This window comes from Lampetra fluviatilis, unplaced genomic scaffold (assembly GCF_964198595.1).
Source record: "Lampetra fluviatilis unplaced genomic scaffold, kcLamFluv1.1 SCAFFOLD_164, whole genome shotgun sequence".
NCBI lineage: Eukaryota > Metazoa > Chordata > Hyperoartia > Petromyzontiformes > Petromyzontidae > Lampetra > Lampetra fluviatilis.
In genome coordinates this window covers 89,663-116,339 of record NW_027621368.1, presented here as the reverse complement: position 1 = coordinate 116,339, position 26,677 = coordinate 89,663, and the positions used below count along the sequence as shown (strand labels likewise).

At 45.9% G+C, this 26,677-nt stretch overlaps 2 protein-coding genes across 4 annotated transcripts; both read right to left on the bottom strand.

Annotated features, from left to right (window-relative positions):
• Nucleotides 1-2,726: 2,726 nt before the first annotated feature.
• LOC144955147 (uncharacterized) lies at nucleotides 2,727-11,917 on the bottom strand. Of its 3 annotated transcripts, none has more exons than XM_078885471.1 (3): nucleotides 11,875-11,917; nucleotides 9,004-9,076; nucleotides 2,727-5,790 (listed from the first exon to the last, which is right to left on the bottom strand). In XM_078885471.1, exon 3 carries the CDS (start codon nucleotides 5,760-5,762, stop codon nucleotides 4,479-4,481), a length of 1,284 nt encoding a protein of 427 aa, XP_078741597.1. In that variant the 5' UTR covers nucleotides 5,763-5,790; nucleotides 9,004-9,076; nucleotides 11,875-11,917; the 3' UTR covers nucleotides 2,727-4,478. The 3 variants fall into 3 exon arrangements, with proteins under 3 accessions (XP_078741597.1, XP_078741595.1, XP_078741596.1); XM_078885469.1 differs by lacking the exon at nucleotides 11,875-11,917 and adding an exon at nucleotides 10,712-10,905 and having other exon boundaries at nucleotides 2,728-5,790; XM_078885470.1 differs by lacking the exon at nucleotides 11,875-11,917 and adding an exon at nucleotides 10,824-10,902 and having other exon boundaries at nucleotides 2,728-5,790.
• Nucleotides 11,877-24,926, bottom strand: LOC144955146 (uncharacterized). The gene is made up of 5 exons (XM_078885468.1): nucleotides 24,901-24,926; nucleotides 20,212-20,284; nucleotides 16,324-17,623; nucleotides 14,436-14,508; nucleotides 11,877-11,955 (listed from the first exon to the last, which is right to left on the bottom strand). Exons 3-4 carry the CDS (start codon nucleotides 17,593-17,595, stop codon nucleotides 14,494-14,496), a joined length of 1,287 nt encoding a protein of 428 aa, XP_078741594.1. The 5' UTR covers nucleotides 17,596-17,623; nucleotides 20,212-20,284; nucleotides 24,901-24,926; the 3' UTR covers nucleotides 11,877-11,955; nucleotides 14,436-14,493.
• Nucleotides 24,927-26,677: the final 1,751 nt, after the last annotated feature.

Below are 26,677 nucleotides of genomic sequence, written 5' to 3'. Positions count from 1 at the left end.
CCCCCCCCTCAAATCTTTGCACCTGATGAGTTAATGAGTTAATGATGACGTCACCCTGCTGCTGCTCTATATAAGAACGGGAGACACAGCAGAGCCTCACCATTCTGGCGAATTGCCCGATGATGCTGGATGCAATTACCAGCGAAACGTCGTACTCAAATTGTAAATGTTGTGGTTTCACGCTTCAACACACCGGTGGGCTAAAGCAGTGAACTATTTGTCTTTTGTCAACGTGACACTTTTTTTACTGATTGGCCGTGTCGGGTGGTGGAGGGTTACGACACATTTATAAATAACGCGATCTAAACCCAAAAATCGTTGATTATGAACAATATTGGTCGCGAAAGCCTACGTGTTAAACTGACTAACCTCTATGGGGAGGATACTTTTCTTAAAACCAGAAAATTGGAGAAGCTCCGCATTAAGCGGATGAAATTGATATCTTCATTGGCGTTCCTCAAAAGGTGCAGAGATTCGAAGGTAATACCAAACGCAGTTAAAATAACACATCACATAAAGTCTTCTAAAGCTAACAAAATACTACACAAAGCTAGCGAATTATTATTAATAGAGAGAATACAACACAACAGGAGTGAATTATCCAGCATTTCTGAATCGCTAAAGCATTTACATTTAAATATAAGCAATAGTGTGTCCATGCATGATTGGAATATAATCGATACTATAACACAACAATCGGCTGATAATGTGTTTAATCTAACAAATGCTAACCAAATTAACAAATTTTCTAGACTTTACAATAAACAAATCCCTATTAAAAACGAACAATTTAAAAACAAAACCGTAATGAACTTGACTAACACTAATTTAACCACTGACATGATTTCTGTCCTTTCTAAAGGCCTTAACTTTGCCGTTACCCCACGCACAATTCCAGTGGATGAGATAATTGCTGAGGTAGAATCAGCAGTAAGACTTCTTCCACATAATGAGGCAGAGATGACTAGACACGAGGTTGCCAAAATAATTGAGAATAGTAAAATACCGAAAGTAAATATTAGCTCGAACGAGGCAAAAGCCTTAAGAGAGCTTCGTCTAAATAAAGATATTCAAATCCTAGCAGCGGATAAGGGCCGCACTACTGTAGTGATGTCACGAGCCGATTATGATAATAAAATTAAAGATTTATTAGAGGAAAGTACCTACATTAAAATTAAACGAGATCCAACTAATACTCTGGAACGTAAGACTACTGCAATCATTGCAAATTCATTAATCCCAAAAAATGAGCAATTCCTAATTAAGCCAAGGGCTTCAAAACCACCTAGACTGTATGGGCTACCAAAGATCCATAAAATCGGCATCCCTTTACGACCCATAGTCAGTACAATTGGCTCTGCCACATATAAATTAGCAAAATATGTAACTAAACAAATACAGCCCTACATCGGTAGGACATCATCATTCATAAGAAATTCAGAACATCTTGTGAATATGATCAAAGATATTAAGCTTAACCCTAATGATATTTTGGTGAGTTTTGATGTGATTTCGCTATTCACTAAGGTTCCAGTGAGCGAGTCGCTTAAATTACTTGATACACTGGTAAAGAATACAGATTTACCAAAAGATATTCCGAAACTCGCTGACCATTGTTTAAATAACACTTACTTCTTATGGAGAGGTGAATTCTTTAAACAAAGGGAGGGAGCAGCAATGGGCTCTCCTTTATCTCCTGCTATAGCAAATTTGTACATGGAAAACTTTGAAACCAGAGCACTTGCCTCGAGCACATTAAAACCATCCTTTTGGTTTAGATATGTGGATGACACTTTGGTTGTCTGGCCACATGGTAAAGATACACTTAACGATTTTCTAAATCATCTCAATGCACAAAACCCGGCCATTCAGTTCACCATGGAAATGGAGGTGAATAACACACTCCCGTTCCTGGATATTTTACTTGGGCATGGCCTAAATGGTAAAATAACACACAGCGTTTACAGAAAGCAAACGCACACTGATGCCTATCTGAATGCGAAATCGCATCATCACCCAGCTCAGAAATCCTCTCTAATCAAGACGCTCATACATCGGGCTAAAACAGTGTCAGATGATGAAAGTCTAGTGAGAGAGATTAAACATGTTAAAGAAGCACTAAGACAGAATGGCTACAATAATGCTCAAATTAACAGAGCACTAAATGCCAAATCACGATCGCAAAGCAACACTGCTGAAAGCGATCAGATTATTAAAACAATAAAAATACCATTTATCTCAGGAGTAACTGACAAATTAGCCCGTGTTTTGCAAAAGCAAAACATTACAGTAAGATTTGGTACAGTACACAAAATTCAACAATTAGTAACGTGCACTAAAGACGAATTACCTAAATTATCAACAGGTGTATATCGGATTAATTGTGTATGTGGCAGATGCTATATTGGACAGACAGGGCGTAACGTTAGTGTAAGACTAAAAGAACACCAGAGAAATATTAAACTATCGCAAACACAACTGTCGGCAGTGGCAGAACATGCTTGTCAACAGGGACACTCAATTGATTTTGACAACGTTGAAGTGTTGTGTAAAACTAGTTACTACTGGCAAAGACTAATTAGAGAATCCATTGAGATTGAGAGAAACAGAAATAACTTTAATCGCTCAGACAGCTACAGGCTTAGTGCGGCCTGGAAGCGTATTATTAAATAAGATGCATTACAATTCCTTATAAGGGAAACAAGCACTAACTGATTATTAATGTAGCATAATCACAATAGAACACATTCCAAATGATTACTAATCTACAACTCGCATCGTAACAATAGCCTTATTACTAATCAAGTATATAATTACAATAACCCCCCCCCTCAAATCTTTGCACCTGATGAGTTAATGAGTTAATGATGACGTCACCCTGCTGCTGCTCTATATAAGAACGGGAGACACAGCATAGCCTCACCATTCTGGCGAATTGCCCGATGATGCTGGATGCAATTACCAGCGAAACGTCGTACTCAAATTGTAAATGTTGTGGTTTCACGCTTCAACACACCGGTGGGCTAAAGCAGTGAACTATTTGTCTTTTGTCAACGTGACACTTTTTTTACTGATTGGCCGTGTCGGGTGGTGGAGGGTTACGACACATTTATAAATAACGCGATCTAAACCCAAAAATCGTTGATTATGAACAATATTGGTCGCGAAAGCCTACGTGTTAAACTGAGTAAGGAGTATTTCTCGTCCTAGTCAGACAAAATCTACGTCAACACGTAATGCAAAATAATAATTTGTGTTGTAGAGAATGTACCTCCTCTACGTGTAAATTTTGAGTGGTATGACTTGTAACAGATGAATGATCCGAGTGTGCTCCCTATTTCAAAGACAATGAGTTGCTCCAGAGGGAGATGCTTCCTGAAAACACAAAAGTACCCTTTGACCTGTATCACAAGAACAATGAGTCTCACCTGAGTGATCTGTACAGGTTACTTGCAAAACACAAACTGCGTCCTAACATGACTTATTCAATGTTTGACCCTTGTAGAGAAAATGTTACATGTATGCACACCATCAGACAAGTATTCATTTTAAATTCGTGACAGGCATATTAACAAAATTGAATTACTGCACTGAAATATAATGCATTAGGTTACATCCTATTAACAAGAAGCTAATGAAAAAAAATACGCACCGTCTGCTTAACAGTGTATGTACAACATATTAATGCACCATTCAAAACGAGTCGGCCATTGCATGCTGGCATCTGGGTAAAAATTTAGCAAATTCTAAACATTACCTACAAACTCCACAACTGAGATTCCACATCAACCATCGCCCCCTACTGACAGGCTCTTGTCCACATGCAGGCCGGTGCAGGACCACCACCTTGTGCCACACAGGGGCAGCTGCTACTTGGGGATGCTTTTAGAGTGTTTGAAAAGAGATACGATACAAAACTCCGAATTGCCGAGGCGATTAAGCAAGCACAATATAAATGCAATTGATAACAGTGAATGCTTGGGAGCTTATTAGCTCTCGCTCCTGGTTAGAGATCTACCCAACACACAGGTCCACAAAGACTGGCCGCTCTTACCCTGCAGGTTGAACCTAGGAACTGAGTGTTCAACTTCACATTCTTGTCATTAAAGGCCTGTGACAAAGGTGCATCTATTGGAGCGGCATCGTCTAAGGCAGTGGTTCTTAACCTTGTTGGAGGTACTGAACCCCACCAGTTTCATATGCGCATTCACAGAACCCTTCTTAATTGGAAAAAAAAAATATTTTTTCAAATTCAAAACATAGGTACATGTTTTACTGGTGCACAATCATGAGTCAGGTGTGTGTCTTAACCTCCGCCGAACCCGAGACTGACTCACCGAACCCCTGGGGTTCGATCGAACCCAGGTTAAGAACCACTGGTCTAAGGCTTACGCATCTCCCGGGTCTCCATTTGACTTTGTATTGTCTCGGAGGAAGTCCACCCACACCTCCACTTCCACAAACTGCTGGGAGTTGCCTCACTCTGCCTCACAGTCAGAATTCTCCTCCAGCTTCACGTTGCCTCCATCGATGAGAAGGTCCAATTTTGGAGTTGAATCTTCATCTTCACATTTCACCTTCACCTCTTCATATTTCACCTCGATTTCTTTAAAAGTGTCCAAGCTGAGATTTTCTTCTGGTTCTTGTTTGATGAGGGGTGGGCTCATTGCAGCACTTTGACTTTCACAAGCTGATTTCACACTCCATTCCTGGTGGATCTTCTGATGCTTGTGTGTTCTCTGGTGTCTTTGAAGATGTGGTGACCATGCAAAAGCCTTCTCACACACACTGCACTTGAAGGGTTTCTCTCCCGTGTGTGTTCTCTGGTGTGTTATAAGAGCAGATGACTGTGCAAACGCCTTCCCACACACACTGCACTTGAAGGGTTTCTCTCCCGTGTGTGTTCTCTGGTGTTTTACAAGAGTAGATGACTGTGCAAACGCCTTCCCACACACACTGCACTTGAAGGGTTTTTCTCCCGTGTGTGTTCTCTGGTGTGCTACAAGATGAGCTGAAAGTGCAAACGTCTTCCCACACACACTGCACTTGAAGGGTTTCTCTCCCATATATGTTCTCTGGTGTGCTACAAGAGCAGATGAACGTGCAAACGCCTTCCCACACACACTGCACTTGAAGGGTTTCTCTCCCGTGTGTGTTCTCTGGTGTGTTACAAGAGCAGATGACTGTGCAAACGCCTTCCCACACACACTGCACTTGAAGGGTTTCTCTCCCGTGTGTGTTCTCTGGTGTTTTACAAGAGTAGATGACTGTGCAAACGCCTTCCCACACACACTGCACTTGAAGGGTTTCTCTCCCATGTGTGTTCTCTGGTGTGCTACAAGATGAGCTGAAAGTGCAAACGTCTTCCCACACACACTGCACTTGAAGGGTTTCTCTCCCATATGTGTTCTCTGGTGTGCTACAAGAGCAGATGAACGTGCAAACACCTTCCCACACACACTGCAATTGAAGGGTTTCTCTCCCGTGTGTGTTCTCTGGTGTGTTACAAGAGCAGATGACTGTGCAAACGCCTTCCCACACACACTGCACTTGAAGGGTTTCTCTCCCGTGTGTGTTCTCTGGTGTTTTACAAGAGTAGATAACTGTGCAAACGCCTTCCCACACACACTGCACTTGAAGGGTTTCTCTCCCGTGTGAGTTCTCTGGTGCTGTGTCAAATGTGCAGGACAATCCGTGCTGTATGCACACCGGTCGCATTGATGCCTTTTTGCACCGAGCTGCGCCGACTGCCTTTGCTCCATGAGACCAATTCTGCAGAGGCAGCGACAGCTGCAGACAGAAAAAGAAGAATATCCACACCATCTACACGTCAGTATCGAGGCACAGAGGAATGCATATACACAGTCACACGTGACTTACACGTCTATACTTATTCATATATTTATGATATAGTAAAAAAAAGTGTCCCAAATTCATCACACGGGCTGTTATGGCACACAATGAGAGGGCAAATGGTCATAAACATGCCTGGAAGCCCTCGTATCTTCAAAATGAACGTTAACCCAAAACTCAGCACACAATTTCAACTGTCTGGCTTCAAAATAAATGTTTATGAAAGCTAAATTCAGCTGACATAGCAAAGGGTGTTGAAAATAATACTATTTGTGTCATGCACAAATGCATAAATTAATGTTCAATCGCAACTTAGAGGTGTGAAGCCAGGCACAGATGTCCTTAATTGCTGGGATGAGCAGTTCTGACTTCAGCTGCTGCACGTGTGTGCTGTGATCACTTCCTGACTCCATTCTTACAAAGAGTTCCAGAGGAAAACTAAAATAAACTACCGTTTTGATATAACCTCTGGGCTCAATAGAGTTAATAGACTTTACTGCAAATACAAACTTGACACTGTCACACACTCAGAGGTGGAGCCAGGATTTTCAGGTAGGGGGGGAAACCCCTCCAGCAATGAAAAATTACAGGAGTTGTTAGTAAGTAAGGAGTTGTTAGTGAGAAAGGACTTGTCCCTTGCTTTTCATTCGACGCGTGTGATCGTCATCGCGCTCGCTGAACGTGTTGATGCCTTCAGGAAAGAAAAATAGACTTTTTGGCTTCTCGGAGTTTCAATACAAATCCGTGTGAAGAACGGGTACAACTGCCATCTTAAATATAAAGCAGAACTTACACCTGTTTGTTTGTGTGCAGCAGCAAAAACTCTCCAACGCTGAGCTCTGGCGTCATGAAATTTTCACAGCTTATGCTGTCTGGAATTTCGAAGCGAACGCCGCGTCATTCCCTTCCCGAGTGGCAAAAATCGACCTGACGTAGCAGTGGGTGCAGGTTGAATTGAGGGAAAACATCCGATTTAGGAAAATTGAAGTGTTTCGGCTTCTTTCTTGCAAGCATCAATTTTTTCAGGGTTTTTCAGTGAATTATGAGGGAATATTAAATTAATCCAAGACAAGAATCCAAGTCCCGGGCGAAGCCGGGTAGTGAAGCTAGTTACTAATAAACCCCAATGATCCTATCGGGGGGGCACGTGCCACCCCACCCCCACTGGCTCCACCACTGTCACACACTGACATGGTTCACAGGTGGTGGTGTGTCCAGACCCACGCCTGGCCACCTTCACCTGCTCAGTATTAATGCTTCCTCACTCCACCAAGTAATTCATTGAGGATCAACCAACACAGCCGAGGCTGCGTGTCTCTCTGTGGTGAGATATTAACTACCTGTCCTGGCATACAGGAAGTCGTGGGTTCGATCCCGACCCTGACGCCTGCTGTATATTTGTAGTTTACGTGTCTCTCTCTCTCTCTCTCCCCGTGGTCGCGTGGATTTCCTTCCCGATCCTCGGGTTACCCCTCCACATGTAGAGTGAACACCGCCACGCGTCTAGAGTGAACACCGCCACGCGTCTAGAGTGAACACCGCCACGCGTCTAGAGTGAACACCGCCACGCGTCTAGAGTGAACACCGCCACGCGTCTAGAGTGAACACCACCACGCGTCTAGAGTGAACACCGCCACGCGTCTAGAGTGAACACCACCACGCGTCTAGAGTGAACACCGCCACGTGTCTAGAGTGAACACCGCCACGCGTCTAGAGTGAACACCGCCACGCGTCCAGAGTGAACACGGCCACGCGTCTAGAGTGAACACCGCCACGCGTCCAGAGTGAACACGGCCACGCGTCTAGAGTGAACACCGCCACGTGTCTAGAGTGAACACCGCCACGCGTCTAGAGTGAACACCGCCACGCGTCTAGAGTGAACACCGCCACGTGTCTAGAGTGAACACCGCCACGCGTCTAGAGTGAACACCACCACGCGTCTAGAGTGAACACCGCCACGCGTCTAGAGTGAACACCGCCACGCGTCTAGAGTGAACACCGCCACGCGTCTAGAGTGAACACCGCCACGCGTCCAGAGTGAACACGGCCACGCGTCTAGAGTGAACACCGCCACGTGTCTAGAGTGAACACCACCACGCGTCTAGAGTGAACACCGCCACGTGTCTAGAGTGAACACCGCCACGTGTCTAGAGTGAACACGGCCACGCGTCTAGAGTGAACACCACCACGCGTCTAGAGTGAACACCGCCACGCGTCTAGAGTGAACACCACCACGCGTCTAGAGTGAACACCGCCACGTGTCTAGAGTGAACACCACCACGTGTCTAGAGTGAACACGGCCACGCGTCTAGAGTGAACACCGCCACGCGTCTAGAGTGAACACCGCCACGCGTCTAGAGTGAACACCGCCACGTGTCTAGAGTGAACACCGCCACGCGTCTAGAGTGAACACCGCCACGCGTCCAGAGTGAACACGGCCACGCGTCTAGAGTGAACACCGCCACGCGTCTAGAGTGAACACCGCCACGCGTCTAGAGTGAACACCGCCACGCGTCTAGAGTGAACACCACCACGCGTCTAGAGTGAACACCGCCACGCGTCTAGAGTGAACACCGCCACGCGTCTAGAGTGAACACCGCCACGCGTCTAGAGTGAACACCGCCACGCGTCCAGAGTGAACACGGCCACGTGTCTAGAGTGAACACCACCACGCGTCTAGAGTGAACACCGCCACGTGTCTAGAGTGAACACCGCCACGTGTCTAGAGTGAACACCGCCACGTGTCTAGAGTGAACACCGCCACGTGTCTAGAGTGAACACCACCACGCGTCTAGAGTGAACACGGCCACGTGTCTAGAGTGAACACCGCCACGCGTCTAGAGTGAACACCACCACGCGTCCAGAGTGAACACCGCCACGCGTCTAGAGTGAACACGGCCACGTGTCTAGAGTGAACACGGCCACGTGTCTAGAGTGAACACCGCCACGCGTCTAGAGTGAACACCGCCACGCGTCTAGAGTGAACACCGCCACGCGTCTAGAGTGAACACCGCCACGCGTCTAGAGTGAACACCGCCACACGTCTAGAGTGAACACCACCACGCGTCTAGAGTGAACACCGCCACGTGTCTAGAGTGAACACCACCACGCGTCTAGAGTGAACACCACCACGCTGTTGACGAGCCTCACCTTGTTGTTATTGTTGTTGTGGGCAGGTCGCTTCTGGAAACAAGAGCGGTACAGCAGCTCAAGCGGGCGTGGCCTGGTAAAAAATGAAAAAAAACTGTGAATATTTAAAACAAAACAAAGTTACAAAGTAGCGAGCCAGGTGAAGGGAAATTAAAACTTAAGCAAGATACTCTTTGGTTCTTTCGGTAAAGTCACATAGAATAAATAAATACATTATGTAATAGCATACGACGTTTCAACTGCAACACAAGCAATCATCATCAGGTACAAATGAAAGAGAAAAAAAACCTATTAAACTTAGAGTCAGCTAACATAACAGTCAACACCCTACCTGGTTGATAATGTTCTTCCAAAGATTGCTCAATTTGAGAGAGAGACACGGAGACACAGACAGACACATAAGCAGAGAGAGAGACACACAGACACACAGAGAGAGACACACATAGACACACAGAGAGAGACACACAGACACAGAGAGAGATGACACAGAGAGACACACAGAGAGAGACACACATCGACACAGAGAGAGATGACACAGAGACACAGAGAGAGAGACACACATCGACACACAGAGAGAGATGACACAGAGACACACAGAGAGAGACACACATAGGCACACAGAGAAACAACGCCTCTGTGTTGAGGCCTTAAATAGAGAGAGAGGGGGGGGTAGAGAAACTAGCACGTCAATGCAAGGCCGTAGCCATGGAGTCAACATTGGGGGGGACCAAATCTTCCACGGGTCTGGGGTCCCCCCCCCAGAAAAATATCTAAATTAGAAAACTAATTTCCTGCCATTTCCTCCCTAAAATATTTTTAAAAGTTCACTAGCACATGGCATGGACACAATAATGTCTAATAGTGTATTGTAATACCTTTCTTGTTTCATAGTATGCAATGGCAGAGATTAGGGATTCATAAAGTACAACGCAATCCTATAAACAGGAATCTATGCATTGTTATATGAAGACAAGTCCAGATTTCGTGGCCAAGGTTTAGCAAATGGTTGTCTTTATTAACAGAGCATCACAATTATTATTTACAAATTTTTTTACAGAAACATATTGGGGGGGCATATTTGATTATTATACTTATTATAACATATTATAACATTATATTAATATATATTAATATAATAATTATAACATATTATACTTATTATAACATTATAATTAATAAATATTATAACATAATATTATACTTATTATAACATGTTATAATGACGGCCTTGTGTCAATGAGAGACTTGGAGGTTTGGTGACTGCACAGAGAGAGAGAGAGACACTTCATGTAATGCAACACAGAGAGTCGGTCAACACACCAACTAACGTACTCTTAGGTTTTTTCGGTAAAGTCACCACGTAGGTAAAAAATGAAATTAAAATTAATAAAAGTAAAAACAAAATAATAAAATTATAATAAATCACGCCTCACTTGATGCAGAAAATTATAGTCTACATTATAGACTGCCAGTACACTCACCCAGCTTAATAACCAGGCTACAGTCTACATTATAGACTGCCAGTACGTGCACGTGTGTGCACACACGTGCACTTCTGTGTGCACGCACGTGCGTGCGCGTGCGCGTGTGTGCACGTGCGTGCGCGTGCGTGCGCGTGTGTGCACGTGCGTGCACACACACGCACGTGCGCGCACACATGAGTCAGGTGTGTGTCTTAACCTCCGCCGAACCCCTGAGACTGACTCACCGAACCCCAGGGGTTCGATCGAACCCCAGGTTAAGAACCACTGGTCTAAGGCTTACGCATCTCCCGGGTCTCCATTTGACTTTGTATTGTCTCGGAGGAAGTCAACCCACACCTCCACTTCCACAAACTGCTGGGAGTCGCCTCGCTCTGCCTCACAGTCAGAATTCTCCTCCTGCTTCACGTTGTCTCCATCGATGTGAAGGTCCGATTTGGGAGTTGAATCGTCATCTTCACATTTTACCTTCACTTCTTGGCTCTTCACCATCACGTCTTCACATTTCACCTTCACCTCTTCATATTTCACCTCGATTTCTTTAAAAGTGTCCAAGCTGAGATTTTCTTCCAGTTCTTGTTTGATGAGGGATGGGCTCATTGAGGCACTTTGACATTCACAAGCTGATTTCAGACTCCACTCCTTGTGGATCTTCTGATGCTTGTGTGTTCTCTGGTGTCTTTGAAGATTTCGTGAAAGTGTAAACGCCTTCTCACACACACTGCGCTTGAAGGGTTTCTCTCCCGTGTGTGTTCTCTTGTGTGTTACAAGATGAGCTGAACATGCAAACGCCTTCCCACACACACTGCACTTGAAGGGTTTCTCTCCCGTGTGTGTTCTCTTGTGTCTTACAAGAGCAGATGAATCTGAAAACGCCTTCCCACACACACTGCACTTGAAGGGTTTCTCTCCCGTGTGTGTTCTCTTGTGTCTTACAAGAGCAGATGAATCTGAAAACGTCTTCCCACATACACTGCACTTGAAGGGTTTCTCTCCCGTGTGTGTTCTCTTGTGTGTTACAAGATAAGATGAATCTGAAAACGCCTTCCCACACACACTGCACTTGAAGGGTTTCTCTCCCGTGTGTGTTCTCTGGTGTGCTACAAGAGCAGATGAACGTGCAAACACCTTCCCACACACACTGCACTTGAAGGGTTTCTCTCCCGTGTGTGTTTTCTGGTGTATTACAAGAGTAGATGAACATGCAAACGCCTTCCCACATACACTGCACTTGAAGGGTTTCTCTCCCGTGTGTGTTCTCTTGTGTGTTACAAGAGTAGATAACTGTGCAAACGCCTTCCCACACACACTGCACTTGAAGGGTTTCTCTCCTGTGTGAGTTCTCTGGTGCCGTGTCAAATTTCCAGGACAATCCGTGCTGTATGCACACCGGTCGCATTGATGCCTTTTTGCACCGAGCTGCGCCGAGTGCCTTTGCTCCATGAGACAAATTCTGCAGAGGAAGCGACAACTGCAGACAGAAAAAAGAGAATATCCACACCATCTACACGTCAGTATCGATGCACAGAGGAATGCATATACAGTCACACATGACTTACACATCTATACTTATTCATATATTCATGATATAGTGAAAAAGTGTTCCAAATTCATCACACGGGCTGTTATGGCACACAATGAGAGGTCAAGTGGTTAGAAACGTGCCTGGAAGCCCTCGTATCTTCAAAATGAACGTTAACCCAAAACTCAGAGCACACAATTTCAGCTGTTTTGCTTCAAAATAAATGTTTATGAAAGCTAAATTCAGCTGACATAGCAAAGGGTGTTTAAAATAATACTATTTGTGTCATGCACAAATGCATAAATTAATGTTCAATCGCAACTTAGAGATGTGAAGCCAGGCACAGATGTCCTTGATTGCTGGGATGACTTTACTGCAAATACAAACTTGACACTGTCACACACTCAGAGGTGGAGCCAGGATTTTCAGGTGGGGGGGGGAAACCCCTCCAGCAATGAAAAATTACAGGAGTTGTTAGTAAGTAAGGAGTTGTTAGTAAGTAAGGAGTTGTTAGTAAGAAAGGACTTGTCCCTTGCTTTTCATTCGACGCGTGTGATCGTCATCGCGCTCGCTGAACGTGTTGATGCCTTCAGGAAAGAAAAATAGACTTTTGTATTTTGGGGGGGGGGGGGGGGGGGGAATGACCATGACGTATGTGGCATCAACCCACATCACACCTGAGCTAAGCGCTCTGCAATGCTTACCCCCCTACCACATGGCTCTTCGCGCGCCGTACTTCTACAGCTGTTCACAGCGTGCCGGGAGATTTTAGGTGGCGCTTCGCTCCTGCCCGATAAAGTCAATGGCTTCTCGGAGTTTCAATACAAATCCGTGTGAAGAACGGGTACAACTGCCATCTTAAATATAAAGCAGAACTTACATCTGTTTGTTTGTGTGCAGCAGCAAAAACTCTCCAATTCCAGGCTTTGGCGTCATGAAATTTTCACAGCTTTTGCTGTCTGGAATTTCGAAGTGAACGCGACTGTTTTCAGCTCGCCACGTCATTCCCTTCCCGAGTTGCCAAAATCGACATTACGTAGAAGTGGGTTAAGGTAAAATTTCCTTCAGTGAAAAACATCCGAATTAGTTAAATTGATTTCTTTCAGCTTTTCTTTCTTACAAGAATCACTTTTTCAGGGTTTTTCAGTGAAATATGAGGGAATATTAAATTAATCCAAGACAAGAATCCAAGTCCCGGGCAAAGCCGGGTAGTGAAGCTAGTTACTAATAAACCCCAATGATCGTTGGGGGGGCACGTGCCACCCCACCCCCACTGGCTCCACCACTGTCACACACTGGCATGGTTCACAGGTGGTGGTGTATCCAGACCCACGCCTGGCCACCTTCACCTGCTCAGTATTAATGCTTCCTCACTCCACCAAGTAATTCATTGAGGATCAACCACCACAGCCGAGGCTGCGTGTCTCTCTGTGGTGAGATGTTAACTACCTGTCCTGGCATACAGGAAGTCGTGGGTTCCATCCCGACCCTGACGCCTGCTGTATATTTGTAGTTTACGTGTCTCTCTCTCTCTCCCCGTGGTCGCATGGATTTCCTTCCCGATCCCCGGGTTTCCCCTCCACATGTAGAGAGTGAACACCGCCACGCGTCTAGAGTGAACACCACCACGCGTCTAGAGCGAACACCACCACGCGTCTAGAGCGAACACCACCACGCGTCTAGAGTGAACACCGCCACGCGTCTAGAGCGAACACCGCCACGCGTCTAGAGTGAACACCGCCACGCGTCTAGAGCGAACACCACCACGCGTCTAGAGTGAACACCACCACGCGTCTAGAGCGAACACCACCACGCGTCTAGAGTGAACACCACCACGCGTTTAGAGTGAACACCGCCACGCGTCTAGAGTGAACACCGCCACGCATCTAGAATGAACACCACCACGCGTCTAGAGTGAACACCACCACGCGTCTAGAGTGAACACCGCCACGCGTCTAGAGTGAACACCGCCACGCGTCTAGAGTGAACACCATCACGCGTCTAGAGTGAACACCACCACGCGTCTAGAGTGAACACCGCCACGTGTCTAGAGTGAACACCACCACGCGTCCAGAGTGAACACGGCCACGCGTCTAGAGTGAACACCGCCACGTGTCTAGAGTGAACACCGCCACGTGTCTAGAGTGAACACCACCACGCGTCTAGAATGAACACCACCACGCGTCTAGAGTGAACACCGCCACGCATCTAGAATGAACACCACCACGCGTCTAGAGTGAACACCACCACGCGTCTAGAGTGAACACCACCACGCGTCTAGAGTGAACACCACCACGCGTCTAGAGTGAACACCACCACGTGTCTAGAGTGAACACCGCCATGTGTCTAGAGTGAACACCGCCACGCGTCTAGAGTGAACACCACCACGCGTCCAGAGTGAACACCACCACGCTGTTGACGAGCCTCACCTTGCTGTTATTGTTGTTGTGGGCAGGTCGCTTCTGAAAACAAGAGCGGTACAGCAGCTCAAGCGGGCGTGGCCTGGTAAAAAATGAAAAAAAACTGTGAATATTTAAAACAAAACAAAGTTACAAAGTAGCGAGCCAGGTGAAGGGAAATTAAAACTTAAGCAAGATACTCTTTGGTTCTTTCGGTAAAGTCACATAGAATAAATAAATACATTATGTAATAGCATACGACATTTCAACTGCAACACAAGCAATCATCATCAGGTACAAATGAAAGAGAAAAAAAACCTATTAAACTTAGAGTCAGCTAACATAACAGTCAACACCCTACCTGGTTGATAATGTTCTTCCAAAGATTGCTCAATTTGAGAGAGAGACACGGAGACACAGACAGACACATAAGCAGAGAGAGAGACACACAGACACACAGAGAGAGACACACATAGACACACAGAGAGAGACACACAGACACACAGAGAGAGATGACACAGAGAGACACACAGAGAGAGACACACATCGACACACAGAGAGAGATGACACAGAGACACAGAGAGAGAGACACACATCGACACACAGAGAGAGATGACACAGAGACACACAGAGAGAGACACACATAGGCACACAGAGAAACAACGCCTCTGTGTTGAGGCCTTAAATAGAGAGAGAGGGGGGGGGGTAGAGAAACTAGCACGTCAATGCAAGGCCGTAGCCATGGAGTCAACATTGGGGGGGACCAAATCTTCCACGGGTCTGGGGTCCCCCCCCCAGAAAAATATCTAAATTAGAAAACTAATTTCCTGCCATTTCCTCCCTAAAATATTTTTAAAAGTTCACTAGCACATGGCATGGACACAATAATGTCTAATAGTGTATTGTAATACCTTTCTTGTTTCATAGTATGCAATGGCAGAGATTAGGGATTCATAAAGTACAACGCAATCCTATAAACAGGAATCTATGCATTGTTATATGAAGACAAGTCCAGATTTCGTGGCCAAGGTTTAGCAAATGGTTGTCTTTATTAACAGAGCATCACAATTATTATTTACAAATTTTTTTACAGAAACATATTGGGGGGGCATATTTGATTATTATACTTATTATAACATATTATAACATTATATTAATATATATTAATATAATAATTATAACATATTATACTTATTATAACATTATAATTAATAAATATTATAACATAATATTATACTTATTATAACATGTTATAATGACGGCCTTGTGTCAATGAGAGACTTGGAGGTTTGGTGACTGCACAGAGAGAGAGAGAGACACTTCATGTAATGCAACACAGAGAGTAGGTCAACACACCAACTAACGTACTCTTAGGTTTTTTCGGTAAAGTCACCACGTAGGTAAAAAATGAAATTAAAATTAATAAAAGTAAAAACAAAATAATAAAATTATAATAAATCACGCCTCACTTGATGCAGAAAATTATAGTCTACATTATAGACTGCCAGTACAATCACCCAGCTTAATAACCAGGCTACAGTCTACATTATAGACTGCCAGTACACTCACCCAGCTTAATAACCAGGCTACAGTCTTCATTATAGACTGCCAGTACGTGCACGTGTGTGCACACACGTGCACTTCTGTGTGCACGTGTGTGCACGTGCGTGCACGTGTGCGTGCGCGTGCGTGCGCGTGCGTGCACGTGTGCGTGCGCGTGCGTGTGCGTGCACACACACGCACGTGCGCGCACACATGAGTCAGGTGTGTGTCTTAACCTCCGCCGAACCCCTGAGACTGACTCACCGAACCCCAGGGGTTCGATCGAACCCCAGGTTAAGAACCACTGGTCTAAGGCTTACGCATCTCCCGGGTCTCCATTTGACTTTGTATTGTCTCGGAGGAAGTCAACCCACACCTCCACTTCCACAAACTGCTGGGAGTCGCCTCGCTCTGCCTCACAGTCAGAATTCTCCTCCTGCTTCACGTTGTCTCCATCGATGTGAAGGTCCGATTTGGGAGTTGAATCGTCATCTTCACATTTTACCTTCACTTCTTGGCTCTTCACCATCACGTCTTCACATTTCACCTTCACCTCTTCATATTTCACCTCGATTTCTTTAAAAGTGTCCAAGCTGAGATTTTCTTCCGGTTCTTGTTTGATGAGGGATGGGCTCATTGAGGCACTTTGACATTCACAAGCTGATTTCAGACTCCACTCCTTGTGGATCTTCTGATGCTTGTGTGTTCTCTGGTGTCTTTGAAGATTTCGTGAAAGTGTAAACGCCTTCTCACACACACTGCGCTTGAAGGGTTTCTCTCCCGTGTGTGTTCTCTTGTGTGTTACAAGATGAGCTGAACGTGCAAACGCCTTCCCACACACACTGCACTTGAAGGGTTTCTCTCCCGTGTGTGTTCTCTTGTGTCTTACAAGAGCAGATGAATCTGAAAACGCCTTCCCACACACACTGCACTTGAAGGGTTTCTCTCCCGTGTGTGTTCTCTTGTGTCTTACAAGAGCAGATGAATCTGAAAACGTCTTCCCACATACACTGCACTTGAAGGGTTTCTCTCCCGTGTGTGTTCTCTTGTGTCTTACAAGAGAAGATGAATCTGAAAACGCCTTCCCACACACACTGCACTTGAAGGGTTTCTCTCCCGTGTGTGTTCTCTGGTGTGCTACAAGAGCAGATGAACGTGCAAACACCTTCCCACACACACTGCACTTGAAGGGTTTCTCTCCCGTGTGTGTTTTCTGGTGTATTACAAGAGTAGATGAACGTGCAAACGCCTTCCCACATACACTGCACTTGAAGGGTTTCTCTCCCGTGCGTGTTCTCTGGTGTTTTACAAGAGTAGATAACTGTGCAAACGCCTTCCCACACACACTGCACTTGAAGGGTTTCTCTCCCGTGTGAGTTCCCTGGTGTTTTACAAGAGTAGATAACTGTGCAAACGCCTTCCCACACACACTGCACTTGAAGGGTTTCTCTCCCGTGTGTGTTCTCTGGTGTTTTACAAGAGTAGATAACTGTGCAAACGCCCTCCCACACACACTGCACTTGAAGGGTTTCTCTCCTGTGTGAGTTCTCTGGTGCCGTGTCAAATGTTCAGGACGATCCGTGCTGTATGCACACCGGTCGCATTGATGCCTTTTTGCACCGAGCTGCGCCGACTGCCTTTGCTCCATGAGACATATTCTGCAGAGGCAGCGACAGCTGCAGACAGAAAAAAGAGAATATCCACACCATCTACACGTCAGTATCGATGCACAGAGGAATGCATATACAGTCACACATGACTTACACATCTATACTTATTCATATATTCATGATATAGTGAAAAAGTGTTCCAAATTCATCACACGGGCTGTTATGGCACACAATGAGAGGTCAAGTGGTTAGAAACGTGCCTGGAAGCCCTCGTATCTTCAAAATGAACGTTAACCCAAAACTCAGAGCACACAATTTCAGCTGTTTTGCTTCAAAATAAATGTTTATGAAAGCTAAATTCAGCTGACATAGCAAAGGGTGTTTAAAATAATACTATTTGTGTCATGCACAAATGCATAAATTAATGTTCAATCGCAACTTAGAGGTGTGAAGCCAGGCACAGATGTCCTTAATTGCTGGGATGAGCAGTTCTGACTTCAGCTGCTGCACGTGTGTGCTGTGATCACTTCCTGACTCCATTCTTACAAAGAGTTCCAGAGGAAAACTAAAATAAACTACTGTTTTGATATAACCTCTGTGCTCACTAGAGTTAATAGACTTTACTGCAAATACAAACTTTACACTGTCACACACTCAGAGGTGGAGCCAGGATTTTCAGGTGGGGGGGGGAAACCCCTCCAGCAATGAAAAATTACAGGAGTTGTTAGTAAGTAAGGAGTTGTTAGTGAGAAAGGAGTTGTTAGTGAGAAAGGACTTGTCCCTTGCTTTTCATTCGACGCGTGTGATCGTCATCGCGCTCGCTGAACGTGTTGATGCCTTCAGGAAAGAAAAATAGACTTTTGTATTTTGGGGGGGGGGGGGGGGGGGGAATGACCATGACGTATGTGGCATCAACCCGCATCACACCTGAGCTAAGCGCTCTGCAATGCTTACCCCCCTACCACATGGCTCTTCGCGCGCCGTACTTCTACAGCTGTTCACAGCGTGCCGGGAGATTTTAGGTGGCGCTTCGCTCCTGCCCGATAAAGTCAATGGCTTCTCGGAGTTTCAATACAAATCCGTGTGAAGAACGGGTACAACTGCCATCTTAAATATAAAGCAGAACTTACATCTGTTTGTTTGTTTGAAGCAGCAAAAACTCTCCAATTCCAGGCTTTGGCGTCATGAAATTTTCACAGCTTTTGCTGTCTGGAATTTCGAAGTGAACGCGACTGTTTTCAGCTCGCCACGTCATTCCCTTCCCGAGTTGCCAAAATCGACATTACGTAGAAGTGGGTTAAGGTTAAATTTCCTTCAGTGAAAAACATCCGAATTAGTTAAATTGATTTCTTTCAGCTTTTCTTTCTTACAAGAATCACTTTTTCAGGGTTTTTCAGTGAAATATGAGGGAATATTAAATTAATCCAAGACAAGAATCCAAGTCCCGGGCAAAGCCGGGTAGTGAAGCTAGTTACTAATAAACCCCAATGATCGTTGGGGGGGCACGTGCCACCCCACCCCCACTGGCTCCACCACTGTCACACACTGGCATGGTTCACAGGTGGTGGTGTGTCCAGACCCACGCCTGGCCACCTTCACCTGCTCAGTATTAATGCTTCCTCACTCCACCAAGTAATTCATTGAGGATCAACCACCACAGCCGAGGCTGCGTGTCTCTCTGTGGTGAGATGTTAACTACCTGTCCTGGCATACAGGAAGTCGTGGGTTCCATCCCGACCCTGACGCCTGCTGTATATTTGTAGTTTACGTGTCTCTCTCTCTCCCCGTGGTCGCATGGATTTCCTTCCCGATCCCCGGGTTTCCCCTCCACATGTAGAGAGTGAACACCGCCACGCGTCTAGAGTGAACACCACCACGCGTCTAGAGCGAACACCACCACGTGTCTAGAGCGAACACCACCACGCGTCTAGAGTGAACACCGCCACGCGTCTAGAGCGAACACCGCCACGCGTCTAGAGCGAACACCACCACGCGTCTAGAGTGAACACCACCACGCGTCTAGAGTGAACACCGCCACGCGTCTAGAGTGAACACCACCACGCGTCTAGAGTGAACACCGCCACGCGTCTAGAGTGAACACCGCCACGCATCTAGAATGAACACCACCACGCGTCTAGAGTGAACACCACCACGCGTCTAGAGTGAACACCGCCACGCGTCTAGAGTGAACACCGCCACGCGTCTAGAGTGAACACCACCACGCGTCTAGAGTGAACACCACCACGCGTCTAGAGTGAACACCGCCACGTGTCTAGAGTGAACACCACCACGCGTCCAGAGTGAACACGGCCACGCGTCTAGAGTGAACACCGCCACGTGTCTAGAGTGAACACCGCCACGTGTCTAGAGTGAACACCACCACGCGTCTAGAATGAACACCACCACGCGTCTAGAGTGAACACCGCCACGCATCTAGAATGAACACCACCACGCGTCTAGAGTGAACACCACCACGCGTCTAGAGTGAACACCACCACGCGTCTAAAGTGAACACCACCACGCGTCTAGAGTGAACACCACCACGTGTCTAGAGTGAACACCGCCATGTGTCTAGAGTGAACACCGCCACGCGTCTAGAGTGAACACCACCACGCGTCCAGAGTGAACACCACCACGCTGTTGACGAGCCTCACCTTGTTGTTATTGTTGTTGTGGGCAGGTCGCTTCTGAAAACAAGAGCGGTACAGCAGCTCAAGCGGGTGTGGCCTGGTAAAAAATGAAAAAAAACTGTGAATATTTAAAACAAAACAAGTTACAAAGTAGCGAGCCAGGTGAAGGGAAATTAAAACTTAAGCAAGATACTCTTTGGTTCTTTCGGTAAAGTCACATAGAATAAATAAATACATTATATAATAGCATACGACGTTTCAACTGCAACACAAGCAATCATCATCAGGTACAAATGAAAGAGAAAAAAAACCTATTAAACTTAGAGTCAGCTAACATAACAGTCAACACCCTACCTGGTTGATAATGTTCTTCCAAAGATTGCTCAATTTGAGAGAGAGACACGGAGACACAGACAGACACATAAGCAGAGAGAGAGACACACAGACACACAGAGAGAGACACACATAGACACACAGAGAGAGACACACAGACACACAGAGAGAGATGACACAGAGAGACACACAGAGAGAGACACACATCGACACACAGAGAGAGATGACACAGAGACACAGAGAGAGAGACACACATCGACACACAGAGAGAGATGACACAGAGACGCACAGAGAGAGACACACATAGGCACACAGAGAAACAACGCCTCTGTGTTGAGGCCTTAAATAGAGAGAGAGGGGGGGGTAGAGAAACTAGCACGTCAATGCAAGGCCGTAGCCATGGAGTCAACATTGGGGGGGACCAAATCTTCCACGGGTCTGGGGTCCCCCCCCCAGAAAAATATCTAAATTAGAAAACTAATTTCCTGCCATTTCCTCCCTAAAATATTTTTAAAAGTTCACTAGCACATGGCATGGACACAATAATGTCTAATAGTGTATTGTAATAACTTTCTTGTTTCATAGTATGCAATGGCAGAGATTAGGGATTCATAAAGTACAACGCAATCCTATAAACAGGAATCTATGCATTGTTATATGAAGACAAGTCCAGATTTCGTGGCCAAGGTTTAGCAAATGGTTGTCTTTATTAACAGAGCATCACAATTATTATTTACAAATTTTTTTACAGAAACATATTGGGGGGGCATATTTGATTATTATACTTATTATAACATATTATAACATTATATTAATATATATTAATATAATAATTATAACATATTATACTTATTATAACATTATAATTAATAAATATTATAATATAATATTATACTTATTATAACATGTTATAATGACGGCCTTGTGTCAATGAGAGACTTGGAGGTTTGGAGACTGCACAGAGAGAGAGAGAGACACTTAATGTAATGCAACACAGAGAGTCGGTCAACACACCAACTCACGTACTCTTAGGTTTTTTCGGTAAAGTCACCACGTAGGTAAAAATGAAATTAAAATTAATAAAAGTAAAAATAGAAATAAAATAATAAAATAATAAATCACGCCTCACTTGATGCAGCAAATTACAGTCTACATTATAGACTGCCAGTACACTCACCCAGCTTAATAACCAGGCTACAGTCTACATTATAGACTGCCAGTACACTCACCCAGCTTAATAACCAGGCTACAGTCTACATTATAGACTGCCAGTACACTCACCCAGCTTAATAACCAGGCTACAGTCTACATTATAGACTGCCAGTACACTCACCCAGCTTAATAACCAGGCTACAGTCTACATTATAGACTGCCAGTACACTCACCCAATTTAATAACCAGGCTACAGTCTACATTATAGACTGCCAGTACACTCACCCAGCTTAATAACCAGGCTACAGTCTACATTATAGACTGCCAGTACACTCACCCAGCTTAATAACCAGGCTACAGTCTACATTATAGACTGCCAGTACACTCACCCAGCTTAATAACCAGGCTACAGTCTACATTATAGACTGCCAGTACACTCACCCAATTTAATAACCAGGCTACAGTCTACATTATAGACTGCCAGTACACTCACCCAGCTTAATAACCAGGCTACAGTCTACATTATAGACTGCCAGTACACTCACCCAGCTTAATAACCAGGCTACAGTCTACATTATAGACTGCCAGTACACTCACCCAGCTTAATAACCAGGCTACAGTCTACATTATAGACTGCCAGTACACTCACCCAGCTTAATAACCAGGCTACAGTCTACATTATAGACTGCCAGTACACTCACCCAGCTTAATAACCAGGCTACAGTCTACATTATAGACTGCCAGTACACTCACCCAGCTTAATAACCAGGCTACAGTCTACATTATAGACTGCCAGTACACTCACCCAGCTTAATAACCAGGCTACAGTCTACATTATAGACTGCCAGTACACTCACCCAGCTTAATAACCAGGCTACAGTCTACATTATAGACTGCCAGTACACTCACCCAGCTTAATAACCAGGCTACAGTCTACATTATAGACTGCCAGTACACTCACCCAGCTTAATAACCAGGCTACAGTCTACATTATAGACTGCCAGTACACTCACCCAGCTTAATAACCAGGCTACAGTCTACATTATAGACTGCCAGTACACTCACCCAGCTTAATAACCAGGCTACAGTCTACATTATAGACTGCCAGTACACTCACCCAGCTTAATAACCGGGCTAGTCTACATTATAGACTGCCAGTACACTCACCCAGCTTAATAACCAGGCTACAGTCTACATTATAGACTGCCAGTACACTCACCCAGCTTAATAACCGGGCTACAGTCTACATTATAGACTGCCAGTACACTCACCCAGCTTAATAACCAGGCTACAGTCTACATTATAGACTGCCAGTACACTCACCCAGCTTAATAACCAGGCTACAGTCTACATTATAGACTGCCAGTACACTCACCCAGCTTAATAACCGGGCTACAGTCTACATTATAGACTGCCAGTACACTCACCCAGCTTAATAACCAGGCTACAGTCTACATTATAGACTGCCAGTACACTCACCCAGCTTAATAACCGGGCTACAGTCTACATTATAGACTGCCAGTACACTCACCCAGCTTAATAACCAGGCTACAGTCTACATTATAGACTGCCAGTACACTCACCCAGCTTAATAACCAGGCTACAGTCTACATTATAGACTGCCAGTACACTCACCCAGCTTAATAACCAGGCTACAGTCTACATTATAGACTGCCAGTACACTCACCCAGCTTAATAACCAGGCTACAGTCTACATTATAGACTGCCAGTACACTCACCCAGCTTAATAACCAGGCTACAGTCTACATTATAGACTGCCAGTACACTCACCCAGCTTAATAACTAGGCTACAGTCTACATTATAGACTGCCAGTACACTCACCCAGCTTAATAACCAGGCTACAGTCTACATTATAGACTGCCAGTACACTCACCCAGCTTAATAACCAGGCTACAGTCTACATTATAGACTGCCAGTACACTCACCCAGCTTAATAACCGGGCTACAGTCTACATTATAGACTGCCAGTACACTCACCCAGCTTAATAACCAGGCTACAGTCTACATTATAGACTGCCAGTACACTCACCCAGCTTAATAACCGGGCTACAGTCTACATTATAGACTGCCAGTACACTCACCCAGCTTAATAACCAGGCTACAGTCTACATTATAGACTGCCAGTACACTCACCCAGCTTAATAACCAGGCTACAGTCTACATTATAGACTGCCAGTACACTCACCCAGCTTAATAACCAGGCTACAGTCTACATTATAGACTGCCAGGACACTCACCCAGCTTAATAACCAGGCTACAGTCTACATTATAGACTGCCAGTACACTCACCCAGCTTAATAACCAGGCTACAGTCTACATTATAGACTGCCAGTACACTCACCCAGCTTAATAACCAGGCTACAGTCTACATTATAGACTGCCAGTACACTCACCCAGCTTAATAACTAGGCTACAGTCTACATTATAGACTGCCAGTACACTCACCCAGCTTAATAACCAGGCTACAGTCTACATTATAGACTGCCAGTACACTCACCCAGCTTAATAACCAGGCTACAGTCTACATTATAGATTAAATTAATAAAAACGCCTCACTTGATACAGCAAATGTGGCTGTGACGGTGCCACCTGATGACGGAGACTTGTGTTGCCTCCGAAACGTCGTGATTTGTTTATATTTTATTTCTATTTTTACTTTTATGAATTTGTATTCATTTCTTACCTACATGGTGACTTCACCTAGAACTAACGCATCGCCTGGCTGATCGCGTTCTTCCACAGGTTGCTAAACTAACTTCTTGGTTCACTTAGAATGGAAATAATAAAAAGAAAATTATTTTATTATTTCCATTCTACGTGATATAAAACATAATAAAATTGTATAGTTTTATTGTTTTATTTTATTACTTCCCTTCTACGTGACTTCACCGAAAGAACCAAGAAGATGAATCACTGCAGTCACGAAAGCTTTAAATCGAAATTGCTCAACTAAGCGAGAGAATTGAAGCGAACGCGACCAGGCGAGGGCAGGAGGCAAGGCCCCGCGTTGTAAAGTTCCAAAGTGGACATCGCTTCCATGCTCGCTGCTACTCAATTGACATCCCTACGAGAGAGAGTGCGAGGCTCTACCTCGGTAAACAACAACAACCACAACAACAACCACCACAACAACAACAACCACAACCGCGATGAGAATTTCTCGCCTCAGATTTCAGTTCCCGCGCGGAGCGTCAACTTTCCGTTACCTCGTGACGTCACGCCGCAGCAGCAGGTGACATGACGTCACTTGTGGGGTACAAGACACTCCCTTCCCACAATGAGCGGCTCTGTAACTTACATAAATTATGTTAATGAGCCTGGCCCAATCGTGGAGGGCTGGGCTGTGGGTGCCGAACCGGTCACAACGAACTCGTGACGTCTTTTACGAATAAATTATGTTAATGAGCCGCCAGTCAGTGGGTGTGGCTTTGCCCAAATAAGGATAGTACTTGAACAGATAACGGAAGTGACCCAGGCAGAGGTGACGTCACGCTCCCTTGAGACGGGTTGGGGTGAAATCTTTGGTGACATGACGTCACTAGCAAGGTACACCTCCCCCTGGCGTTTCACGCCGATGAGGTCATGCTGAGTGGTGACGTCACGTACCGGGATTAGAGTTTAAGTTGATTAAGATGAATTTTCCATTGCTCCCTCCCTTGAACAGAGACCCCTTGGGTGTGTGTGCTCAGCTCAACAATGTGGACATTATTGTGTGTGTACACACACGTGGACAGTGTGTACACACACATGGACAGTGTGTACACACACATGGACAGTGTGTACACACACGTGGGCAGTGTGTACACACACGTGTACACTGTGTGTATGTGTGTGTGTATGTAATATTGTAAATTACGGCGGGAGACCACTTGACGGGTAGCACACACGATCCCATTTTCCAGCGCGTGTCACCCCTACATACACGCGTGTGTACGTGTCCGTGTCTGTGTGTGTATGTGCGTGCGTGTGTGTGTGCCTGTGTGTGTGTCCGTGCTTGTGTGTGTGTACATGCGTGCCTGTGTGTGTGTACATGCGTGCCTGTGTGTCCGTGCCTGTGTGAGCGCCCGTGATTACGAACACTCCCCGCGTACCCCACTTACGAATAATAACAGGGGAGTCAGTTGTGAGTGCGAAGGGACTGGTGGCCACGGGAGGTAATCATCACCAGCGGTGCCAGGCTAGGTGTCTGTACCCCCCCCCACTCACCCCCCGGTGCCAGGCTAGGTGTCTGTACCCACCCCCCACTCACCCCCCGGTGCCAGGCTAGGTGTCTGTACCCCCCCCCACTCACCCCCCGGTGCCAGGCTAGGTGTCTGTACCCCCCCCACTCACCCCCGGTGCCAGGCTAGGTGTCTGTACCCACCCCCCACTCACCCCCCCTCTCTCTGTGTCTCTCTCTGCTTGTTAAATCATCACCACCACGATGCCAGGCTAGGTGTCTGTACCTCCCCCCACTCACCCCCTCTCTCTCTGTGTCTCTCTCTGCTTGTTAAATCATCACCACCACGGTGCCAGGCTAGGTGTCTGTACCCCCCCCACTCACCCCCCGGTGCCAGGCTAGGTGCCTGTACCTCCCCCACTCACCCCCCCCCCCGGTGCCAGGCTAGGTGTGTGTACCCCCCCCCACTCACCCCCCCCCCGGTGCCAGGCTAGGTGTCTGTACCCCCCCCACTCACCCCCCCCCCCGGTGCCAGGCTAGGTGTCTGTACCCCCCCCACTCACCCCCCCCCCCCGGTGCCAGGCTAGGTGTCTGTACCCCCCCCACTCACCCCCCTCTATCTCTCTGTGTCTCTCTCGTTGGGTGCGGCCGCGTGCACCCGGTGCTCCCGCTCTAACGTTGGTGCGGATGGAGGCCTGGGCTCAGGTGAGAGCCTGAGCCCGGCCTAGAGAGAGGTGAACCAGGGAGAAAACGCTAGTTTTTTCTGCGTCCTTTCTCTCAGTGTGGATCAGCCTGCAGTTTTAGTACTGCTGTTGTTTGTGTAG

Bases quoted from the DNA above. Each gene is read 5' to 3' on its own strand.
- LOC144955146 (XM_078885468.1), bottom strand. From the start codon at position 17,595: ATGGAGCAAAGGCAGTCGGCGCAGCTCGGTGCAAAAAGGCATCAATGC.
- LOC144955147 (XM_078885471.1), bottom strand. From the start codon at position 5,762: ATGGAGCAAAGGCAGTCGGCGCAGCTCGGTGCAAAAAGGCATCAATGC.